General features: G+C 45.6%; 1 protein-coding gene across 2 annotated transcripts in view; it reads right to left on the reverse strand.

Moving 5' to 3' along the window:
• LOC138570181 (ubiquitin-conjugating enzyme E2 E1) overlaps positions 1 to 22,796 on the reverse strand; it is a 481,786-nt gene that overhangs the window by 49,479 nt on the left and 409,511 nt on the right. For both annotated transcript variants that reach the window (XM_069648862.1, XM_069648863.1), the window contains exon 4: positions 1,610 to 1,742. In XM_069648862.1, the coding sequence (XP_069504963.1) occupies positions 1,610 to 1,742 (133 nt within the window). The remainder of the gene's footprint in view (positions 1 to 1,609; positions 1,743 to 22,796) is intronic.

Genomic DNA, 22,796 nt, shown 5'->3' on the forward strand with positions numbered 1-22,796 from the left:
AGCTTGTCCCCGATGCTAGTCCGGCCACAGCTGCAGTATGTGGGAAAGCTTTGCAGTGACCATCCGGCTTCCTGCCAACTCTGAAGACAGAATTCTGCCACAATGGGCACAGCCCCTATGATGGAAGCAATCACATGCCAGCACTGCGCATCTTGCCACCTTCACAGATGCAACGTGAAATTCCTGCTTGCCAGAATCTCATTTCATTCCCACATAAGTCGTGTGCCCCAGGAGGAGGCAGCGGCGAGATGCAGGAAGCCTTGTACACTGGAAAATCGTGGCCTACACCGTGCATCATGGTTCCACTGTGGCAGGATTATTTCTGCTGCAATAATTGTTCCATTTCACCTCTCGCACAAGTTCCAAACTTCCTTCTACCGCAATAAAGCGACACAAGCACATTTCTTCATAGGTTTCAGGAACTCCAGACCAAAACCAGAAAAGAAGAAACATGAACTCCTCGCCTTTCACCTTGCTATTTTGGAACACCAATTCTCAGGCGGGTTCCGTCCCCTGCACTGCTGTTCTCCAATGGAAGGATAGCTCAGGGGCTTCAGGACTGTCTTGGAAACAAGACCACGCAGCGCAACACAGGTTTGAATCTCGATTGGCGCTTAGAAACTACTCGCAGCGTTATAAAAACAATTATAATGCCAAAATATTTGTGGCATTCCACAAAGGTTTCCATGGCTCTCAAATGTTTTGAAATACCTACAGGTGCCTAGCGGCTTAGCCACTCGACGCTACCTCATAACATTTAAATACATGCAAATGTCCCTAGCAAAGAATAGTCACCGCCACTAGAGTAGATTTTTCATGGGGAAAAAATGTAACACCCAGTGGGGGTTTCCCTTATATGAGTCTTATGAGAGGATCTCTGAAAACTTTTTTTTCTTAAAAAAAAACCTTTAGACTAATTTTGAAATAAATTGTATACTACTAGACATTTGAGGGATTTCCAACCTCTATTTGATTTGTTTAGATTGTTGCTCAAATCTGAACATATGAAACTGTCACTATGAAACGGTTTCATTTATCCTTTCTTTCCCTTTTTTTTTAAAAAAAAAAATCAGAGGAGCTTTTCCTCTCTTGCTCTTTCCCCTTATTCTGAGCATTGGGCTTTTCGTTTGTTCACACTTGCACTTATCAGCATCCGTTTCCTTTATTCTTTAACCTTGGTTATGTGTAACCATATGTTTGATGAATGATGTAAATAATTGTTTCATCTCCCCTCTCCATGTTTACGATTCGATGTATAATTGTTTCGTTTTTTAATTCTGTTATTCAACATATGGTAATTTTTGTTTGCAACTTTTTACAGCATTAAAACAGTATAAATTATACACTGGAAATGTTGTGGTACATGTGTTCATCTTGTTTTTTTATATATTTCACCATGCATGAATATGGTTGTAACTAGGGGTGGGATTTGATACAGGAAAAAAAACCTGATTACTGAAAGGCACTCCATCAATTCAGCACACTAGGCAATGTGCTGAGTGTTCTGTTTCTTGCTTTGCAGCATTATCTTGTTGCGTTATTGAAAAAATGTAACACAGCAAGGGGGTTTTACCAGAAGGTTTTGCGATTAGGAGAAAAGGGTTCTTACCTTTGGTGGTTTGAAGGGATATTCCGGTGTGAAAGCGATATCCAGGAAAAACACCCCTCCTTCATAGACCGAGCCTGGGGGTCCGAGGATCGTTGATCGCCACTCGTAAATGTTGTCGCCTTTTGGGCCAGCGCTGAAAACGCGGGAAAAATGGTGTTATTGATGAAGACAAAGAAAAATAATAAGATCACAATGTCAGACATAATAAATCAAGATAGCACTTCATGCAAGCACTTAGGAGGAACAGAGGCACATTGATTGCACAGGTCTAGTGCACAATCCAGGCAGGGATCCGAAGCCTTCTTTCTCCGAGACCACAACTGACTTTGTAAGCACCACCTAACCAAAAGCGAACACTACAATTAATATTAACTAGAGTTGTAGTATTCGTTTTGTGGAGGCCGGTGTATACAGACTAGCACAATGCACTAAATAACCCACGATGACTACCAAAGTACTAAATGACCTGTGTTCTACTCTTGTGACGGCACACGAGAATAATTAGCACACACCTTCCATTCCTAACGCCAACACTGTACAATTGCACATAGTAACCACAATGAATACTTCCGGTCTTTTCTTCTGCTCCATTTAGGACCAGTCCAGCAGGGCCGGATGGGAGAAAAAGTCACAGATCATAGCTTTTCTTAAAGTAACTAATGCCCAGAGGTCAAAGTGGGAGGTAACTAGATGGTACAGCGTCCCCTTATTTTCGGCCGCATCCATCATCGTTCCCTTACTTTTTGCGACCTGGAACTCTGTTCCAGGATGGGAGGGTTAGGGTCCCGTTTGTTATTTGTTTTTAACTTGCTGGGGACCCGAACCAGAGCACTTCGCGGCGCACTGCCTCATCTCTCAGGTACCAGGTTTCCTTGGTTTATTTGAATAAACGGTTTGTGACATAAGTAACGCTCAGTCCGGGGGGGTTGGGGGGGTCTGCTGCGTGTGGTCATGGGCGTGATGCTCTGTAAGAGCTGAGAATGGATGGGTAAATGGAAAAGGGAGGCTGCACCAAGTTGCATGCCGTGCAAGGTTGATTGAGCGTAGTGTCATGTGAAGGGAAGGAAGGGCCCAGGTAAGGGTTTCAACTGGGAGAAGGGGAATGATGGCGAGTATGGGGTCGGTGGTGTGGGGGGGCCGACGGGGGAAAAGAGCGTCATTTGCCAACTTTTTTCTTTTTTTAAACACTTCCACCCTTTAATACCTGTGGGTAAATGCTATAAACGGTTTCATTAAAACAAATACAAACACACAAGGGGTGTGGCTTTTTGTATTAGCCACAGCAAAATGTCACGATGAAACAGGTGATTTTTATACAGGAATGAGAAAAGCAAGCTTCATGAACAGATTTGGGGAAGTTTGGGGAGTTGTAAATGATTGTTCCGTTAACACTGTGGGTTAGGGGAGGGCTATATATATGCAATATATTGTCTAGGTTTGTCAAATTTGATTTATTGTTCAATAAATAGGTGAATCCAAAAGAGATTTGCAGGTCATATGTCGCGATAAAGAAACATCAGTGTCTTTAGGGAGCGCGCTGAGCATACTCTTAGTTATTTCGCATGGGCATGCTGCAGACATCGCGCTTAATGGTTTCAAGCGGCTCGGCTGGTCAAGAAAAGCGAATCAAGAGACTTTCCCGGAATTCACAACAATGCAGGCTTCAGCGTGCATGCCCATCAAAAGATCACCATGCCAAGGTACGACTGTAGACTGGCAGAGTGGGCACCAAGTCCAGGCTCTGAAACATAAGCAGACGTTTCGATTTTCAACCATATTTTTAGTTTATTGTTCTGTATCAAAAAGGTTATATTAATTACCAAGAACTGAATAATAATAATAATGGGAAATAGAGACAACATAACATCTACTCGTGGTGTCGCAAGGATTTCCTGCCTGGTTTGCCTGCACATCCCAACTAAAAGCAGCTATGCATTTATTTTATTTCTGCGTTTTCTTTCGTATGCTCTCGCAGACAGTGGGAACGTTTCAGCTATTTTAGGCCTTCAAATTCTTTTAACTAGTTAAATACAATTAAGAGGAGAAAATTGGGGGTAAGAAAGAGTAGAACGAAGATGGGCTTTTAGGAGGAGTAGGAGGATGACGCGAGAAGAGCAACAACATGCATCGAAAGGGAGGGAGTTCCAAAGTTTGGGGACAGGGTGCGACAAATCACAGGAATTCGTCCCTCCTCCCCTAGGGGGCGGCCCCTCAGCCCCAGTGGGGCTAGGGAGGTGAGCCTGCTTCGCTACACTCTCCCTAGGTGTCAAAGCAAGTTGGACCTCACTGGGAGAGACTCCCTCTTTGTGGACAAGGACTCCCGTTCCTATGAGGAGCTCCGAAGATGATATCCTGTTATAAAACCCTTGGAAACATTATACCAAGACTTGCATACAGAGAGAACAGCCATCTGTTACGTTCATCAAGAAACAGTGCATGTCCCTCTAAATTTCAAAACTTCATTTAACTGAGACGAAGAAGCTGACCCATAGAGAAATACCACGAGCAGAGAGGAATGTGAACGTCAGCCAGGGAAGCCCATGGCGACGTAGTACCAGAGAGGGGAGGTGAGACTGAGAAAACCTGCAAGTTTTGAAACTGCTAGAAACCCGCAAGCAGAACGCTGGATGTGCCACATTCTAGGAACCAGAGTGAGAAAAAGACAGACGGCGAGTAGAGAGTGGCGTGACAACGGAAATCCTGTGGTGGAACTGTGGACCCCGAAACAATGGCAAAACCACTTCGCGGTTGGAACTACCTACCGTCCTGACAACCGAAGAATCAGATGTCCATCGAGGAGAGTACAGATGACACATTGAAGGAGACAAGGAAGCCGTGCAGGTTGAGAGCACAGCAAACGCTGAATGCGGAGAGAGCCTGGTGACACTATCCCTGTGAAGAACACGTAAAGGGGAAACCGAAGACCCAGGAGGCAACAGATGTGACTTTTCATAATCACCCCCAGTTAAGTTAATGAAAGTACAATTTGGGACGCAAGAGATCATACTTGTCCCAGTCAAGTTAAGGAATGTATAACTTGGCATGACAGAGAATTGAAGAATAGGAGCGAGAGAAGTCTGAGAACCCTAAAGACGAAGAGACATGAAGCACATGTGAAACGCTTGGTCAGAAAGCGGTCGGGGAGGGGAATAAGGGGGAGACAGACCATGATAACATTTAAAGACTATACAGAGAAAATGGAAAACGAGGAGGGCTTGTGGGGAAGAAGGCGCAGAGAGGGAGCGTTAGAAGAATGAGGGGGAATAGAAAAAGACGAATGCCAGAATTAAAGACAGCACAGTGGGGTGCGGTGTAAGGGAGGTAGACCAAAGAGGAGAGAAGAAAAGTAATCGAGGCAAGAGAAAATTGAGGAAGTGAGGAGAACTTTGGCAGTATGGAAAGACTGAAAGGAACAAATACAGCTAATGTTCTGAAGGTGACTGGTACAGGAAAGGGTGCGAGATATGAGAGGAAAAGGAAAGTGAAGAATCGAAGGACTCCAAGGTCACGTGTGGAGGAAGAAAAAGGTAGCAAACAGGGGGCAATAAAGCTGGTACGAGGGAAGGAGAGGATTGAGGGAAGAAAAGAATAGCAGTTTTAGCTGGGTTTAGATGCAGGAGGTAAGACGACCTCCAGGTTTGGACAGCAGAAAGACAGGAGATCTGGGAATTGACTGCGTAGAAATGGGAAGAAAACGAAGGATTCAATGAAGGAACAGAGAGGAATAGTATAAATAGGAAAGAGCAACTGGACTAGCAAAGGGAACACATTTCAGTTGCAAGGTACTAGCCAGCCACAAAACCTCACCACCTCAATTCTGTACATACACAAAGCACACTATTTCTTACTTGCCAAGAGTCCAATATCACTAGCCAATGGCTAGTGGCAAGTGCATATTTTGCACCATAGGTGCCGAGTCTTGCGGGACACCGTAGGAGAGAAGACGGGGGAGGAAGAGTCACCTCACAAGAAATCGGCTTTGGAGTCAAATGTACTACATCCAGGCTCTCCAAACCGTTGATCACGAGCAACTGGTAGCTCTCCTGAGGCGTCCCAGTCACTGGAATCAGACCCCAAAATGAGCACAGTGTTTATTTTGGCGTTTGAAGTCCTCGTGCCTCTTCCTAAAGGCTGTTGGCAGGGGGGAGGGGGGGCGGAGGGAGGGTCTCAGCTTAGCCTGGAGTGATCGGTATAGTGGCCTGCGAGTGAACAGGAAAATCGAGTTTGGCATCAAGAGGTGCAAATGATGGCGGATTGGAACGAGCAGAGGTGTACAAATCTGCATATAACATGTGAAACAAAGTTGGGGGCTGGTGATAGTTTCATGATCTTACTGTGTTTTAGCTTAGCATTATTTGCATGCTGGTAATTGTTTGCTTTCATTCAAAATGGGGAGAATAAAGCTACAACTAAGTGTGTGTAACAAATTATGATCAGTGCGAGTCTCAGCTTTGCAAGAAGAAAGGTAAAGCGCTAATGGCAAAAAACTACTCGCTGCAACTGCATTCTGGTGCTTGTCCGCCTACATTTAAACTACACAGGAGTGTAAAAGCATATTTGCTAACAATGCCAGGGCTTAAAGAACATCATTTGCACATTCTGTTTAGGCCTGTTTCATGAAACAAAACTATAGATGAAGCAACTGGGTGTAGGCAGTGGTTTTTATGTATATGATTTACATAGATTCAACATAGCTACTAAGTAACAGAGTGCTGTACTAAACAGAACATGGAGGAGGGCCATGGGATGAGGGAACAATTAATAGGGTTGATCCCCTTTGGCCATGTACACAAACCTGTAGACCTACAGAGATCTTTGTGAAACCTGTATGCATATGTTCAAATTCTGCCAGGGGACTGTCAGCCTTTCAATACTTGGATGAAAGGATACAATTTAATCAGGACTTTTTTTTGCAAAGAATTGGCCAAAACAGCATACAACTTACAAGGAATTTTGAAAGGTAATATATGGAAAGGTCTGATGGGTGCATGGTCGTCAACACCTTTTCATGATGCCTTTGCACACAATATGTACTGCTGCCACTGTTCAAACACTTGTTGATGCCAGTGCCCACAATGAGCGTGCTTGGAGACCATGGACATGGTGCAGTATAAAACATACGATAAGTCATCATTGTCCTTTTAAATCACGCTTGTGAAGCTAGGGCCCCCACTATCTCTGGGGGAGCTGTACTTGCAAACCAGACATGGCTGATTGGCCATGAACTAGAATGCATGATACCTGCAGAGAGGCAGAGCTCCTGTGAGCTGCTCTCAGCTTTTCTTTGGGATACTAGCTCCTTCATAAAAGGCAGATGGGCGGCAGGTCACCACAGTTATGAACGCCTCTCACTACAACCATACTCTCTTTGCTCAACATGTTTATATAAGGATGTATATATATTGTCTAGTTGGGTGGTTATATGATTTGTGCACATTTAAAGGCAACTCTATAAAACAAAGTTATTTTAGCCCTGTAATTTACACTTTTTTTTGTTGCATATAACCTCTTAAAGGAATACATTCATCACATGGTTTCCACATGCTCATTTTTTTATCTTTCACATTATTTTGGCTGGGTTCTGTAGCCATGACCAATTTGCATGAATTGGGTATGTGCTAAAATGGTAGTGGATTTCCTTTTTTGACAAAGTGGAACTTTGTGTAGTCTGTTTTTTTTTTATCCATAATAAAACACATTGAATGAAATCTTCCTTGGATTGTTTATACGGAAACGTATAAACCACCCTTGTTGAAATCATGGATGCAGGGGCGAGCACAACTATCCAACAAAAGGCAAAAGATCTACACCATTTCCAAGCAGAGTGGTAGAAGGGAAGTGTGCACATTTAATCTGTGGTGCCCAAGTTACAGTGGGAAAAATGGGTAACGAGACATATAGAACTAAAAAGTGTTTTGTTTTTAAAAGTCAGTCGTGCTCCAACACGGCTAGCATTTTCAAGTGTGCAGGGAGATTAAATAGAGTGCTGCATGTGTGAAATAGCTTTTTCAGATAGAAAAGGGTTGCATATAATTTAAATTAACCTTCATGTAAAGTCTTCTACCAAGCACATGATCCGGAATGTTTCAAGGTGCTACATGTTATTAAACATGAACCCCATGCAAAAAGTTTGACAGTACATGTGGTGGGTCTGCGATCTGTGTGATTCTGAACCAAATAGTGTTTTCAATTTGTGCAAAAAGAGAATTGTTAGGAAAGAAAAGCATTTAGGCCACGGAGTGAGGTGGCATGATTTGTGATTGAACAAATATTAATTTTTCTATTCATTCATACGGCTTGGTTCTTGGGTTATCTATTGCTAAAAGGTGAGGGATTGCTGTGGTTCTATATGAAATCACAGAAAGGGCTAAATTGAACATAAAAGGAATATTGGTGTGGCGTTATCGAATGGGGAGCATAAGAATTTCCTGCATCGATTGTTGCTGCATAAATATCTCCAACAAAGTACACAGTCACAGAAAATGTCAGCACAAATTCACCTGCTCACAAGGTCACCACCCCATTATCTCTTGCTTATTGGCCATTAATCACATGCAGATCCTGCTAGCAAAGGTTGGAGACCTGTGCACACATCATAGCGAGTAACAGTAGCTTCATAACATTATGAATAATGCATGCTAGTATCACCCAACAAAACAGGAAGAACTGCCCTGCCAGAATTCAAGCATATGCATGTTTTCTCATCTGGCACAGAGCAGTAAAATGCATGTAAGGTTACTGCGGAATACGGGAAGTCAAAAGCCTGCTAAAAGGTAGAAATGCAGAAAAAACACAATCCTGTTTCCTCACTCAACATCTTTCATGCACACTCAGTTTCTTAAAAACATGCCAAAAGAGAGCGGCCACATCTTAGTCCATAATTCCTGCCATTTGCATTGCATGCCATTTTGTATACCTGTATATATTATAAATGCAGGGCTACATGTGTCAGAATGCAATATGAAAGCTAGACTGTTTATCATTTCAAACCTGACATGGCACAACATGCCCTCACTGCAAACTACCCCATGGATGGCTATACATCTTTCAAACATACACCCCAGACCAACATTTGATGGTCTCCTTGCAGTCAAAGACGTGTGCAAGTGCTTTGGTACTATGTATAATAAGTATGACCTTTGTAAATCTATAATTAAAAGGTGTTGACTGCCTTCCAACAAATGGCCAGTCAAAACACCCTGCTTGGGTTAGAGCTGGGGGTACCATGGATATTACTGGGGTTTATGTGTGCTTTATTTAGCTACACAGTCTTTCTGTAGATGTTTTTATTACTTTCTTTCAAAGTGGGAAAAGACTCTTAATATAGATGTGCAGTTTCTGGTCATACTTGTCCATTGTAGCATGAACAACCAACATCCTGCAGTCAGAGAAGGGAAAAACTTCACACGATGTGTACTCCTTTTACCCAGGCTCCATTTGCATACCTGGAAGGCACAGACATTGGTGAACCGATTTCATTTTATCCAAGGCAGAGCACTGGTGCAGATGGGGGGTCTGGTAGTTTATTTCTCTCCTGGTCAGTCCTCAGTTTTCTGTGACTTTATGTCTGACCCCTTTAAGTCAGAGATAAATAGGAGGGCCCTCACCTTCATCACAATCACAAGCCACAGCTTGAAATGTTGCCTTGGTAGCAATTAAAATGGGAACACACTCAAAGTTCCCTTAAACACATCATCCATGCTGCAAAGAGAATACGATAAAGTGGCATTGCAAGAGCAACATTAGCTGCACACAAGGTTACTTGTGCTCTAGCATAGGCACTGGACACACTTGAACAACACCAGCCACAAGGAAGGCATATAAGCTGCAGTATAGATGCAGACCACGGATCGGTACCCACTGGACAAAAGTACACATACCCCAGCATGGGTAGAGAACTCAGATCAGCCCCTTAACAGACCGTACAACTGCTGAACTGAATCGTGACTGGGGGAGAAACATTGGAAGCTATGAGTAATGTGACATGCCATAGCAATGAAAGAGGAAGTTATCAGAAAGGTGCGTGTACCTAAATATAGACTGAGGCTACAAGAGGCCACACACTTTTGTAGTGTTACCATGAATAAGCCAGGAAACACATTCTAGTGATCTGAATACCAATGGTCAACATTATTATACATGAAGCAAAACTACAGCCGTAACAGGGAGTGTGAATATTTTGAAAGGCCTACCCTGAGAACTGATCTACTTCTAGGGGCTGAAAATTTAGAAATATTAGTGACCGGCAATTTTGACAGGTCAACAATATGAGATTGAATGAGTGGCCCAGGATCGTGCACTTGCAGCCCAGTCTGCAATATTGGCACTTGACAACATGGTTTCCCAATTGTTGGCAAACACCACGGTGCAATAATTTGTGAATGTTAGACTTTCATCAACTAGTAATATTACTATGTTCTGTAGACTGGCATGGAAAGTACACAAATCGCATACGCCAGCACAATATGTTTTAAAAAATATGTCTACATTCTGTGCAAAAGGAGATTGGCGGTAGCTTTATTTTCTCCATCATAAATGAAAGGACTACAAGTGTTGGAAAATGAAGTGTTGAGAAAGTAAAACCGCTTATCTGGGTCGTCTACTGTAATTTAGTAATGTCCAGTTAAAGAACATATGTGAAGTGTTTCCTGCTTGTAGTCATTGTTTGAAATAAACTTGCAGAATGCTATTTATGATAAAGAAAATCCTTTAAAATTGCAGGAAAAAACGTTTTATTCGCAGACCCTAAAATAAGCTTCCTAAAAGCTTGTGACTTTTGGTGAACTCTTGTCTTTCCACCGAAATGTCCTTTATGACAAAAACAGCAGAAGTGGAAAAAAACAGTGCCATCAGAATGTGAGAAGGAAAACCGTTCCTCCACCAAAGAAATCACAGTACTGTGCACTAGGAGACCCCAAAGTGTAGACCTGCACCATATACTGACGTTGTGCTTCATTACATCCTATATCCTTTTCTGGCACGGGTGTTCGTCGTCGTAGAGGCACGGAAAGAGTTACTATAAACTCAGTTTATGTATTCAAGTTTATCCAACTCCTAGAGAGAGACAAAGAGCGAGAGAGAGGAAAAAAGGCCACATCTGCCTTGCCAGGAGCTGTAATGTAAGCATATGAACACAGATCCATCTCTGCAACTATTGCTCAACACACTGAGCCAGCGTGACACTCAACATGCATTTAAAATGTGGTTATTGCACAGGAGCAACACATTCCCCAAAGAAAGGTGAACATGTGAAATAAATTGAGCTATGGTGAACACAGAAATCATTACCGAATTAACTGGTAATTAACAGTCAGGAAGCACTCTTCGGGCACTAAACAACAGCATATTGTGTTATTATTTAGTATTTATATGTTTAATGTGCAGGATCTGCTTTGTACCAGCAAACCAGGGCGGGCCCTGAACATGTATAGGGTGTGCAGTGATCAGTATTACACTTTACCCCAGCACAGCAGCAGATTCCCACTCCACACTCACCCCCTGTCCTGTATTTACTGTCACAGTTTGTGCCCAGTGGGACTGGAGCAGCCCTTTTCCCCTCAGACCACAGCCTGGCTACGTCACGGATATTGCTGAAGATTTTATTTTATAATAATTCTCTATTTCATAATGTTTTGAAGACGATCACCACAAGTTTTACATCGCTATCTCAACTATTAATATAGCAATAACCCCCCCCCCCCCCCCCAAGTCGGGGGATGGACAAGGCCGGTAACGGGCCGCCGTCCCGAGCCTAGGCGAAGGCCATTACCGGCCATGTTCTCACCAGACAAGGGGGTGATGGCTATTCTCACCCTGGGTGCAAATAGTTTACATTTTTTTTTAATCTTTTTACAGCAGATCAGCTCCGCGTTTATTGTGCGAGCCCAATCTCCCAAAAAGCAAACAAGATGGCCGCCCCAATGGAAAAGGGACAATCCCTTTTCCCTTTCTATGGCGGCGGCCACAGGTCAGAGCGTCAGGACCTGATCACAAAGCTCTGGTCCAGCAGGTAAGTGGGGCGGGAGGGAGAGGTATTGGGAAAGGAAGCAGCTGTTTTAGGGGGTGGGGAACATGGTGAGGTAACAGGGAGAGGCTCACCGCTGCCTCCCAGAATCAAGATGGTGCCACCGGGGAAAATGCTGGAAACTGCGGGCACTACACTAGCCACCTGTTTGGCCGAGCGCCCTCCCCCGTTGCTAATAAGAAAATAAACAGAACGTTTATGATTAGTTTCCCCCTGCCATGTCATCCAGTACTGTCCCCCCCACCTTTGAATTCTGAGAGTAATCGTTTCTTTCCCAAACGACAAGTCGCAATACTCCAAGAAAAAAACCAGACTTGAATGGTACCCCACATCCTTCCACAGATTCCAGAGGGTGGACGCAGTTCAACCTTTAAGGCAGTTCCGTCATCAGTCAACAGACGTCCACACAAGAGATTGAATTGCAACCAAAGGCTGCAGTTCTACGAACAACCGAATGCAAACTGAAGTTTCCCAATCGAACACAAGCACTTTTCTGGACTCTATAAATATAACCTGCACGGTCACTGTGTGTAGTCGTTTTTGTTGAAGCCATGTCCAAGAAAATGCAGCACACAAAACCCCTCTTCTTACTCCAATAAGCCCCAAAAAGCCACAAACGGGCAGGATATATAGATGGGAAAGCTGGAAGGAAATATGGTCACATTTAACTGGGTGGGATTTCGACCATGGCTTCCTTGGCAGCCGAAGCTCAGTCTTGCCTTTCTGGGGCTTTCAGAGTCCTGCTAGGGCCTTTAAAGTAATGCTTACACTGGTGTGAGAGGCTGGAATTCTCTTAGGCTGAGGCATGGCACATATGGGAGCTAGTTTACTTAATCCATCCTTTGACTAGCCTGCTCACCCTGGGCTGTAGTTACTATGTCCTGTTAATGGAGGGTGTCATGCAAATGTTAGGTCAATATGGTCTACTTAACAGATTAGATTGGTGTGCAGTAAAAATGTATTTCATTTAACGAAAACAAAAGACTGATTTAGAAAGACCGGCCCCAGACCGCTCAGAGCAGCGTTTCTAAACTGAGGGAGGAAGGATAGCTCAGGGGCAACGCGTTTGTCTTGGAAGCAAGACAACACAGCGCAACACAGGTTTGAATCCTGATCCCGCGCGTAGAAACCACTTGTTGGTATTAAGTGCGTTATAAATGAACAATTATAATAATAACTGCCATGCCCCTGCCGGGTTTGGGAAGAGTGAAGTCACGGGCATGTGACAGAAGTGTGAGTGTTTTTCAGTGTGTCTGTGTACATCGTAAGGGGGAATGTTTGAAGCGTGATGGGGAGGGGAGGGGCAGGGAAGGGGGAATGTTTGAAGCGTGATGGGGAGGGGAGGGGCAGGGAGAGGTGTACGAGTGTCATTCGGTTTTTATTGCTTGAAAGGGGTTGCGGGTGGGTGAGTGAAGGGTGGGCTTGTGTATGAATGTTTATGGCAGGGAGTTGGCAGGGAAGCAAATGGGGATTTGGTGGTCGGTGGATTGGAACCCCTCGATTTGGTTGTGGGTGACAGTGGGCGAGGGAAGTATTAAAGGCTGCACCAAATCGGCGAAGAAAATAAATTAAAGAATCATTTTTGGTGTGTGGCCGCCAACACTTGAAAATATCACATAGAACTATTAGATTTCCAGGTCTACCTTCTGGAGGTTTGTTTGTGCGCGTTTAGGTGGTTGCTACATGCTTCAAAGTCGCTTGAAAAGACATTTAAAGCAAAACGTAATGAAATCTCAACATTATAATGAAACCGCAACATAATAGAACTTGACCTAACCATCTAATAGTTTAAAAAAAACAGACATCCCTCCCCGCCCCATCCCCAACCCCACCCCCACCTCAAGGGGACCCATCTTTTTTTGTACCTTCAAAGCCTAAAAAATTCGCTCCGTCTAGACCTGCACTTGTGACCTGCAGGTTGCACATAGACATAACCCACTGAGCTTTATTAGCTGCAAATGTCATACAGTCCTTGTTTATATTAAACAAAAGAGGACTGGACTCATTTAGTAACAATATTGCAAACCAGATCTGTGTTTCGACAAAGCCTTATTCCTCCTCTTCATCAGGACCCGGTCATTAATCCAACAGATGTAGATGGCGCATTACTGCAACCAACAGTCCTCGAAATCCACATTCAATGGCAGTATTTTTCCAAACTAAATGACCCAGACACACAATGTAGAGCAATGGTTTAAAATGATTGCTTTTGGATTTAGGTCTGGCTAAAGGGACTGCAGCTCTAGGAGTGCGGGCAGTACTGATGCTGAACCGTACGAGAAAGCGTCAAGGGCATAACGGGAAGCAAACCTCACTGATCGTGGGTGTAATGCAAGGCCAATATCAGCCGCGCTTAGTTTGTTTTCGGAAATTGGTGGTCAAGTGGATTCCCTCCCTGAATGTGGGTGTGGCAGTGTGTGGGAGCAGCCACCTTCCGCTGGTTCTACTTTGCCAAGCTTACCGGGGGTGGGAGTGGGTGCAAGGGGGTTAGGAGGTCAGCATGCACCAGTTTCCAAAACATAAACAAGAGTGAAACCATTCAACTCTGCAGCCAACCCCAGTCCCTCAGCTACCTGCCCCTCCGTTACCCTCACTCCCACCAACATTACCTACCTTAAACATCAACTCTGCAGCCTACCCCAGTCCCTCAGCTACCCGACCCTCCGTTACCCTCACTCTCACCAACATTACCTACCTTAAACATCAATATTGCAGCCTACCCCAGTCCCTCAGCTACCCGACCCTCCGTTACCCTCACTCCCACCAACACTACCTACCTCAACAAACACAGGGTGAAACCAATCACCCCTGCAGCCTACACCAGTCCCTCAGCTACCTGCCCCTCCGTTACCCTCACTCCCACCAACACTACCTACCTCAACAAACACAGGGTGAAACCAATCACCCCTGCAGCCTACACCAGTCCCTCAGCTACCTGCCCCTCCGTTACCCTCACTCCCACCAACATTACCTACCTTAAACATCACCTCTGCAGCCTACCCCAGTCCCTCGGCTACCTGACCCTCCGTTACCCTCACTCCCACCAACATTACCTACCTTAAACATCACCTCTGCAGCCTACCCCAGTCCCTCAGCTACCTGCCCCTCCGTTACCCTCACTCCCACCAACATTACCTACCTTAAACATCAACTCTGCAGCCTACCCCAGTCCCTCAGCTACCCGACCCTCCGTTACCCTCACTCCCACCAACACTACCTACCTCAACAAACACAGGGTGAAACCAATCACCCCTGCAGCCTACACCAGTCCCTCAGCTACCTGCCCCTCCGTTACCCTCACTCTCACCAACATTACCTACCTTAAACATCACCTCCGCAGCCTACCCCAGTCCCTCAGCTACCCGACCCTCCGTTAACCTCACTCCCACCAACACTACCTACCTCAACAAACACAGGGTGAAACCAATCACCCCTGCAGCCTACACCAGTCCCTCAGCTACCCGACCCTCCGTTACCCTCACCAACATTACCTACCTTAAACATCACCTCTGCAGCCTACCCCAGTCCCTCAGCTACCCGACCCTCTGTTACCCTCACTCCCTCCAACATTACCTACCTTAAACATCACCTCTGCAGCCTACCCCAGTCCCTCAGCTACCTGACCCTCTGTTACCCTCACTCCCACCAACACTACCTACCTTAACAAACACAGGGTGAAACCAATCACCCCTGCAGCCTATTCCAGTCCCTCAGCTACCTGACCCTCCGTTACCCTCACTCCCACCAACATTACCTACCTTAAACATCACCTCTGCAGCCTACCACAGTCCCTCAGCTACCTGACCCTCTGTTACCTTCACTCCCACCAACACTACCTACCTCAACAAACACAGGGTGAAACCAATCACCCCTGCAGCCTACCCCAGTCCCTCAGCTACCTGACCCTCTGTTACCCTCACTCCCTCCAACATTACCTACCTTAAACATCACCTCTGCAGCCTACCCCAGTCCCTCAGCTACCTGACCCTCTGTTACCCTCACTCCCACCAACATTACCTACCTTAAACATCACCTCTGCAGCCTACCCCAGTCCCTCAGCTACCTGACCCTCTGTTACCCTCACTCCCACACTAGCACTATCTACACACACACACAGACACACTTGGCTGTTCGGTGTGCACTTCCTCCCAGGTGTCCAAATAAGATTTTGAGTGCGACCATTTTACTACCTATTTTTGAAGTTAGGAGTACAATTATTTTTTAGGGAGTCAAAAAATACTTACTTTTTTTTTTAGCCAAGCCAACCTATTTGTCATTTTTAAAACGGAGACCCTTTTGTAATATTGCACCTATTAATTCACGCTAATTAAACAATGCACTTTTACAATAAGATTTCGTTTCCGAACAGGGTGCCTTTTTATTAAAGCCCCCTTCCTCGAGCACTGAAGGGAGCAGATGTGTGCAGTTGCGTGGGTGGGAAGGCGGCACAGGCCCCTTCCTCTGGCACTGCTGCTCGAGGCGGCACAGGCCCCTTCCTCTGGCACTGCTGCTCTGCTTATAGCACTGAAGGGAGCGGGTGTGTGGAGCTGCGTGGGTGGGAAGGCGGCAGGCCCCTTCCTCTGGCACTGCTGCTCTGCTTATAGCACTGAAGGGAGCGGATGTGTGGAGCTGCGTGGGTGGGAAGGCGGCAGGCCCCTTCCTCTGGCACCGCTGCTCTGCTTATAGCACTGAAGGGAGCGGGTGTGTGGAGCTGCGTGGGTGGGAAGGCGGCAGGCCCCTTCCTCTGGCACCGCTGCTCTGCTTATAGCACTGAAGGGAGCAGATGTGTGGAGCTGCGCGGGTGGAAAGGCGGCAGGCCCCTTCCTCTGGCACCGCTGCTCTGCTTATAGCACTGAAGGGAGCGGGTGTGTGGTGCTGCGCGGTGGGAAGGCGGCAGGCCCCTTCCTCTGGCACCGCTGCTCTGCTTACAGCACTGAAGGGAGCGGATGTGTGGAACTGCGTGGGTGGGAAGGCGGCAGGCCCCTTCCTCTGGCACCGCTGCTCTGCTTATAGCACTGAAGGGAGCAGATCCGTGGAGCTGCGCGGGTGGGAAGGCGGCAGTCCCCTTCCTCTGGCACTGCTCTGCTTATAGCACTGAAGGGAGCGGGTGTGTGGAGCTGCGCGGGTGGGGAGGCGGCAGGCCCCTTCCTCTGGCACTGCTGCTCTGCTTATAGCACTGAAGGGAGCAGATGTGTGGAGCTGCGCGGGTGGAAAGGCGGCAGGCCCCTTCCTCTGGCACTGCTGCTCTGCTTATAGCACTGAAGGGAGCAGATCCGTGGAGCTGCGCGGGTGGGGAGGCGGCAGGCCCCTTCCTCTGGCACTGCTCTGCTTATAGCACTGAAGGGAGCGGGTGTGTGGAGCTGCGCGGGTGGGGAGGCGGCAGGCCCCTTCCTCTGGCACTGCTGCTCTGCTTATAGCACTGAAGGGAGCGGGTGTGTGGAGCTGCGCGGGTGGGAAGGCGGCAGGCCCCTTCCTCTGGCACTGCTGCTCTGCTTATAGCACTGAAGGGAGCAGATGTGTGGAGCTGCGCGGGTGGAAAGGCGGCAGGCCCCTTCCTCTGGCACTGCTGCTCTGCTTATAGCACTGAAGGGAGCAGATCCGTGGAGCTGCGCGGGTGGGAAGGCGGCAGGCCCCTTCCTCTGGCACTGCTGCTTTGCTTATAGCACTGAAGGGACCAGGTCCGTGGAGCTGCATGGGTGGGAAGACGGCAGGCTCCTTTCCGCTGGTCCTTATTGTATTTTTAGGGAGCAAAGATGCTGCTATGCCGCTTACCAGTAGGGCGGCTCCCGCCTCCACGCTGCTCCATCACTGCCCCCTTTCCAGTACCCCCCCAAAACTCTCCTTACCCGCCGCCATGTCTAGATCTAGCGACTCCTGACCATAAAGGCCGGAAGCGCCATGAAGAGTGCAAGATGGGGCAAGAAAGGGGCTTCACCCTTAAACCAAAAAATGTGTGTGTCCGATATACGGTGGCTCGGAGAGAAACGACGGGGAGAAAGATTAGCCCAGACATTACACATTACAGCACCCAACACAACTGAGGCCAGCACTGCTAAAAAATCCAGGTCCTACAGAATAATGCCTTGAGAGCTGCGCTTAAGATCAACAGGAAAGAGCATATCTCCTCTATAAGAAGAGAATATAAATGGCTATCCACTCAGGACAAAATCCAACTTAAAATTGCCTCCCTTACTCACAAGTGCCTCAATAACATGGCACCACCCTACCTCATGGACAGGCTACACTTAAGAACTTCACTTAGACCAACAAGAATGGTCAATGCAAATTGCCTCTATGTCCCTCGCTTTAAACGTGCCACTATTGGAGGAAATAGCTTTGCAGTCAAAGCAGCACAGCTTTGGAACTCCCTACCACATGACATAAGAGAACCCCAGCCCTTTGCGAAATTTAGGCAGAATTTGACCAAGTGGCTGAGAGCTAATGACATCTAACTAATCCGACCTGCTTGACCTGACTGTCCCTACTAGCTTTCCACCTGCATGCCCCAGTTCTGATACCACTTTCTGTATTTTACTCCATTGTATATTACTGTACCTATTCCACTGTATATCACCTCCACATTGTGAATATTCCTGTACTTTGATCACCTCCTGTCTCGACCTTGCTCCAGCCCTGCTCATTCTTGCTTATTGTATACTGCATTATGACCATGCACATGTACCTGTATATATTTTATTTATGACAGAATGTATTATGTTTATGTAATTGTACCTGTAACAAAGCTGAGCATATTCTTGTCTTGTGCGCCCTGATGCTCCAGGGCCTGGCGCGCCCTACAAATAATAAACTAAACTAAACTAAACTGCTCCCAGGCCCTCCACAGAAAGTGCAGCGAACAAAACATGTTCCAGGGAGGGGGGCAAGAGGCGGGGAGGGGAGGAGATTTGGGCGACCTATTGCACAATGGTGAAGCACTTAACTGGTGTACCCTGAAAAGATTCAAACAAGAACACTTCACTGGATGGGACCTTTAAAAGAAGAAGTAGAATGAAGAGCTCTGGACTTGATAGGCCCAATAGAAGCTCTCACAAACGCTCAATAGACCCTTTACCAAAGGACACCTCTCGCAAGTGCATAACCCTTGATGCACCGCACCACACACCACACACTGTGCGCACCCGGAAACAGATTTTTACTATGAATAAAGTCTTGTGTGCCTTAGAGTATGCGTCGAGTTTCACAAACACAGTACGTCTTCCTCAGATTTCAGCCCAAATGACCGCATCTCTGCATGCGGCTAATCGGTGCGGCCATGCACCACATGCGGTTGCCCACATCTTGCACGCTATCATGCACCATTGCACTCAATTCTGCCCCAAAATCACATTTGCGATGCAAAGGATGCCACTGTAATGGCATCGCGAGTCGCACTTATTTTCCCGCGTGCTCCTGGCTCGCAGAAGGCATGCACTAGTTCAACCCCACAAATGCGAATCTAGTTACTAATTAGCCACTTACACAACACACTCCAACCACAAACATAGCTCCCACCGCACTATATTTTTAAGGAAGATTCTGAAAGAAGTCATATTTATGTATTTTGGTTGTACTGTATGTATTGCTGAAATTGGTTTCTTAAGAGGTTTGAACCTGTGCCCTAAATGAAAGAGAAGATACGAAATCTCAATGTTAATATGATAGAAGATTTATTTTGCATATAATAGTTTTAGGGTTTGGATGAAGTCGAACTGCATCTTACATTTTTTTAATTGTATAACTGTTTTTATGGTGTAATTGAATTTGATGATGTTAAGAAATGTATTGAGTTTTGAATAGAAATTTGCTTTGTAAAAGGTTGAAGTTTATTTTACCATACACAAATAAAAAAATTAAATAGCCCCCACCTCAAGATAGGCACAATTTACAGTAACATCTGAAACTGAGTGGCGGCTCTGAAGTGGACTTGCAGCGATGGCTGCCAGATGGCGCTGTATCGTGTGTGCAGCTTGTTAATTGACATTGCTTATTTTACCCTCACATTACAGGTAAGAGGGTTTTGTGTAATGCAGTTTTTAAAACCAACCAGAATTTTGATAGTGTTTGGTAAACATGCCTCAAGGCTCCCATCGCAAGGCTGTGGACTGCGCCGCGCGCTGTTAAGGGTGAAACGAATATACGCTAATTGCATCCATGATAGTTGCTGGTCTTTGACTGAAAGCTGTATACGGCAGAACGCTGCCTTTTAGGACAACACAATCTCCTGTGGAGTAAAAATAAAAGCATTTCATTTAATGGATGCATACTGGTAGTGCTTTGCAGCTCTGGACTGGAGGTGAACTTCCAAGGATGGCTACTAGGTGGCAGCGGAGCCAATTTATGAATTTCCCGGGGGTGCCCAAATATAGGAAGTAGCATCACCAGCGGTTATATGACCGCATTTGCACGTATTCGCTAACTTGGTGCGAAGGAGGTGGGGGTCTGCTGAACAGGGGAAACATTGGCTAGCATGTACTGCATATATTAAAGTCAAGAAAGAAGGAGGAGGTTAAAACCTTCCAGTTGCATTCCAGCAGGCCAACACTGCCCCTACGCCACCCCGCTATAATCATCCAGGTTGTAGCAGCCCACAAAAGGCAGAGCAACACAACTAGGATGGGAGAATGAAATGCCATCCCACCCTGTACGTGTTTCAAACCTCAGAGCAAAGACTGTGCGTGTGCCTCCTACCTTGGAGCACAATCTCACTAATTTGGGGCAACTCTCGCAAGTGGGCATATGGGAATCCCATGCGTGTGCGTGGGCTGCAGACCCCGGATTACATGCTCACTTCTTCTGTGTGAAACTCTGGCCAAGGCTCTTTGGGCAAGCATTCAGGAAGGGCCTCACACCTTTAATCAGTGTGATATATTGAGTGGGAGTGGGCATCTCACTCCTTGGAGCATAGTATACCCGTTGCTGGTAATCTCACAACTGAATGTACAGTTTCACTCTTGCTCATCTCAGTGACCCCTTGTATATTAATGGAGACAGTCTCCCATCTGGGAAGACAATTATATTTCTGTTAAAACACATTATCACTCCAGTTTTATCGATCTATATAGATCCATACCATATTCATTGTGTGCGCAGGGGTGATAACTTGTGTCTGAGAGAGCTCATTCTTTCATTCAGGAGAGATAAAGGGGTAACAACCCCCTGTATGTGGGATCAGGCTCATTTTGCCCCATGGCCCCTCCCTCCAGAATGAGTGAGCAGGTTTTAAGACTCTGCTGATTCTGCTATTCTACAGGCTCGATCCTTCTATCCCTTGCCCCATCATTCTGAGCTGCAGTTTATGTACAGCAGGCAGCTCGGGGCATGCCTGTTGCCAGTTGAATGTAGCCAGATCTACTATTTAGACACTGGGAGAGTGCCATGAACCCACATTGGTAGTGAAGAAGCACTCAACATACAGAACACAATGGTATAGTGTTGCAGTCCTGCTGAGAAATGACAATTTGGTCTGTTTAAATGTAAAGCAGAGTGGCTGAGAAGTACACGCACTGTGCCATTAAAAATAAAGCAGCTGTGGTGGGGGGAGGATGTGCTGCTTCGGTGGCATCAAGAGTATGCAATTCCCTGTGGGGTAGTGTTGGTCATTTCCTATTGAAGTATTGCAGTTCTATTGAGAAGTGCCATTAAACGTGAAGCTGTCCAGTAGGCTGGATCAGTGCTGCCCCATCAAAGGTGTAGAAGCCTCTGTGAGAAGTGGCAGTACTGTCCCAACGGTGAGAAGTGTAGTATTTTCACATTAACTATGCTTAAGCACTTTGGGTTATTGAATAGTGCTGCTACATTCTGAGTAATTCCATCCCTTTAAATATATTAGCTCTTGTATAACTAGGACAGTGTTGAAATATGCTGATGATGAAGAGTATATCAGACTTGCTCAATAGTTCTGGTTCTCTATCATTAAATGTACTTCAGATCTTCAGAGTCTCAGGAGGATAGCTCAGGGACAACGTGCTCGCCTTGGAAGCAAGATGGCATGGAGCAACACAAGTTCTATCCCTCGGTCCGCGCAACACAGTTTCGATCCCTAGGTCCGCGCTTAGAAACCTCTGGGGATTACGTGCATTATAAATAACCAATTAAAATAAATAAATCTGCTGAGAAGTGCTGATGTTGTCCCATCAAAAGTATAGCAGCCCCACTAAGATGAACTAGCATTGCCTCAACAAAAGCATAGTATTACAATTATAGCAGCCCTGTTGCCAAGAGGGGTGCACAGACGTACAAATCCATCCAACCCAAAAAGATTTTTAGAAATTGAGGGACAGAATTGCTTTGCATCTGTGCCTCCATTTCTAAAAATCGTTTTGGGTTGGGTGTACCTCTACATCTGAATGAACACAGACAGTTCTCAGTCTCACTGCGCTGAACAGTGCAATAGTGACAGGTGTTCCTCCTTCTTTGAATTACTTGGGATTTCTCGTGAGTCCAATGAGTTTAATAACGAAGTAACCCGACACGTGTTTCGAGTCATCACCGACTCTTCATCTGAGGCTAAACATAATGCACAACATAATGATGAACAAACATAGTACAGCACAATATAAACAGTTTGAATGAAAGTCGTCCATTGTGAAAAAAATAATAAAAAAAAAAATTGATAAGGACATTAGTAAGGACATTCAACCAAAAGGGCAAACACAAGTGCAGGTAGGCCAAAAGGAACAGCAGTTACAGCATATATATTAAGATAAAATCAAATAGCAACAAACGAAAAATAATAAAAAATAATAGATAAATAGGATTGGCACAGTACCATATTAGGAGGGGATTGAATTGAATCGAGAATCCATAGGTTAGGAGATGCATGTAAGAAACACGGATAAAGAAACAGACAAGTTGCAAGGAGTTAGTTATAATGCGTGGATGCATTTTCGTTTGTTGCTATTTGATTTTATCTTAATATATATGCTGTAACTGCTGTTCCCTTTGGCCTACCTGCACGTGTTTGCCCTTTTGGTTGAATGTCCTTACTAATGTCCTTATCAATATTTTATTGATTTTTTTTCACAATGGACGACTTTCATCAAACTGTTTATGTTGTGCTGTACTATGTTTGTTCATCATTATGTTGTGCATTATGTTTAGCCTCAGATGAAGAGTCGGTGATGACTCGAAACACGTGTCAGGCTACTTCGTTATTAAACTCAT

Source organism: Ambystoma mexicanum, chromosome 2q, assembly GCF_040938575.1.
Source record: "Ambystoma mexicanum isolate Mex_15411 chromosome 2q, UKY_AmexF1_1, whole genome shotgun sequence".
In the NCBI taxonomy this organism is placed as follows: domain Eukaryota; kingdom Metazoa; phylum Chordata; class Amphibia; order Caudata; family Ambystomatidae; genus Ambystoma; species Ambystoma mexicanum.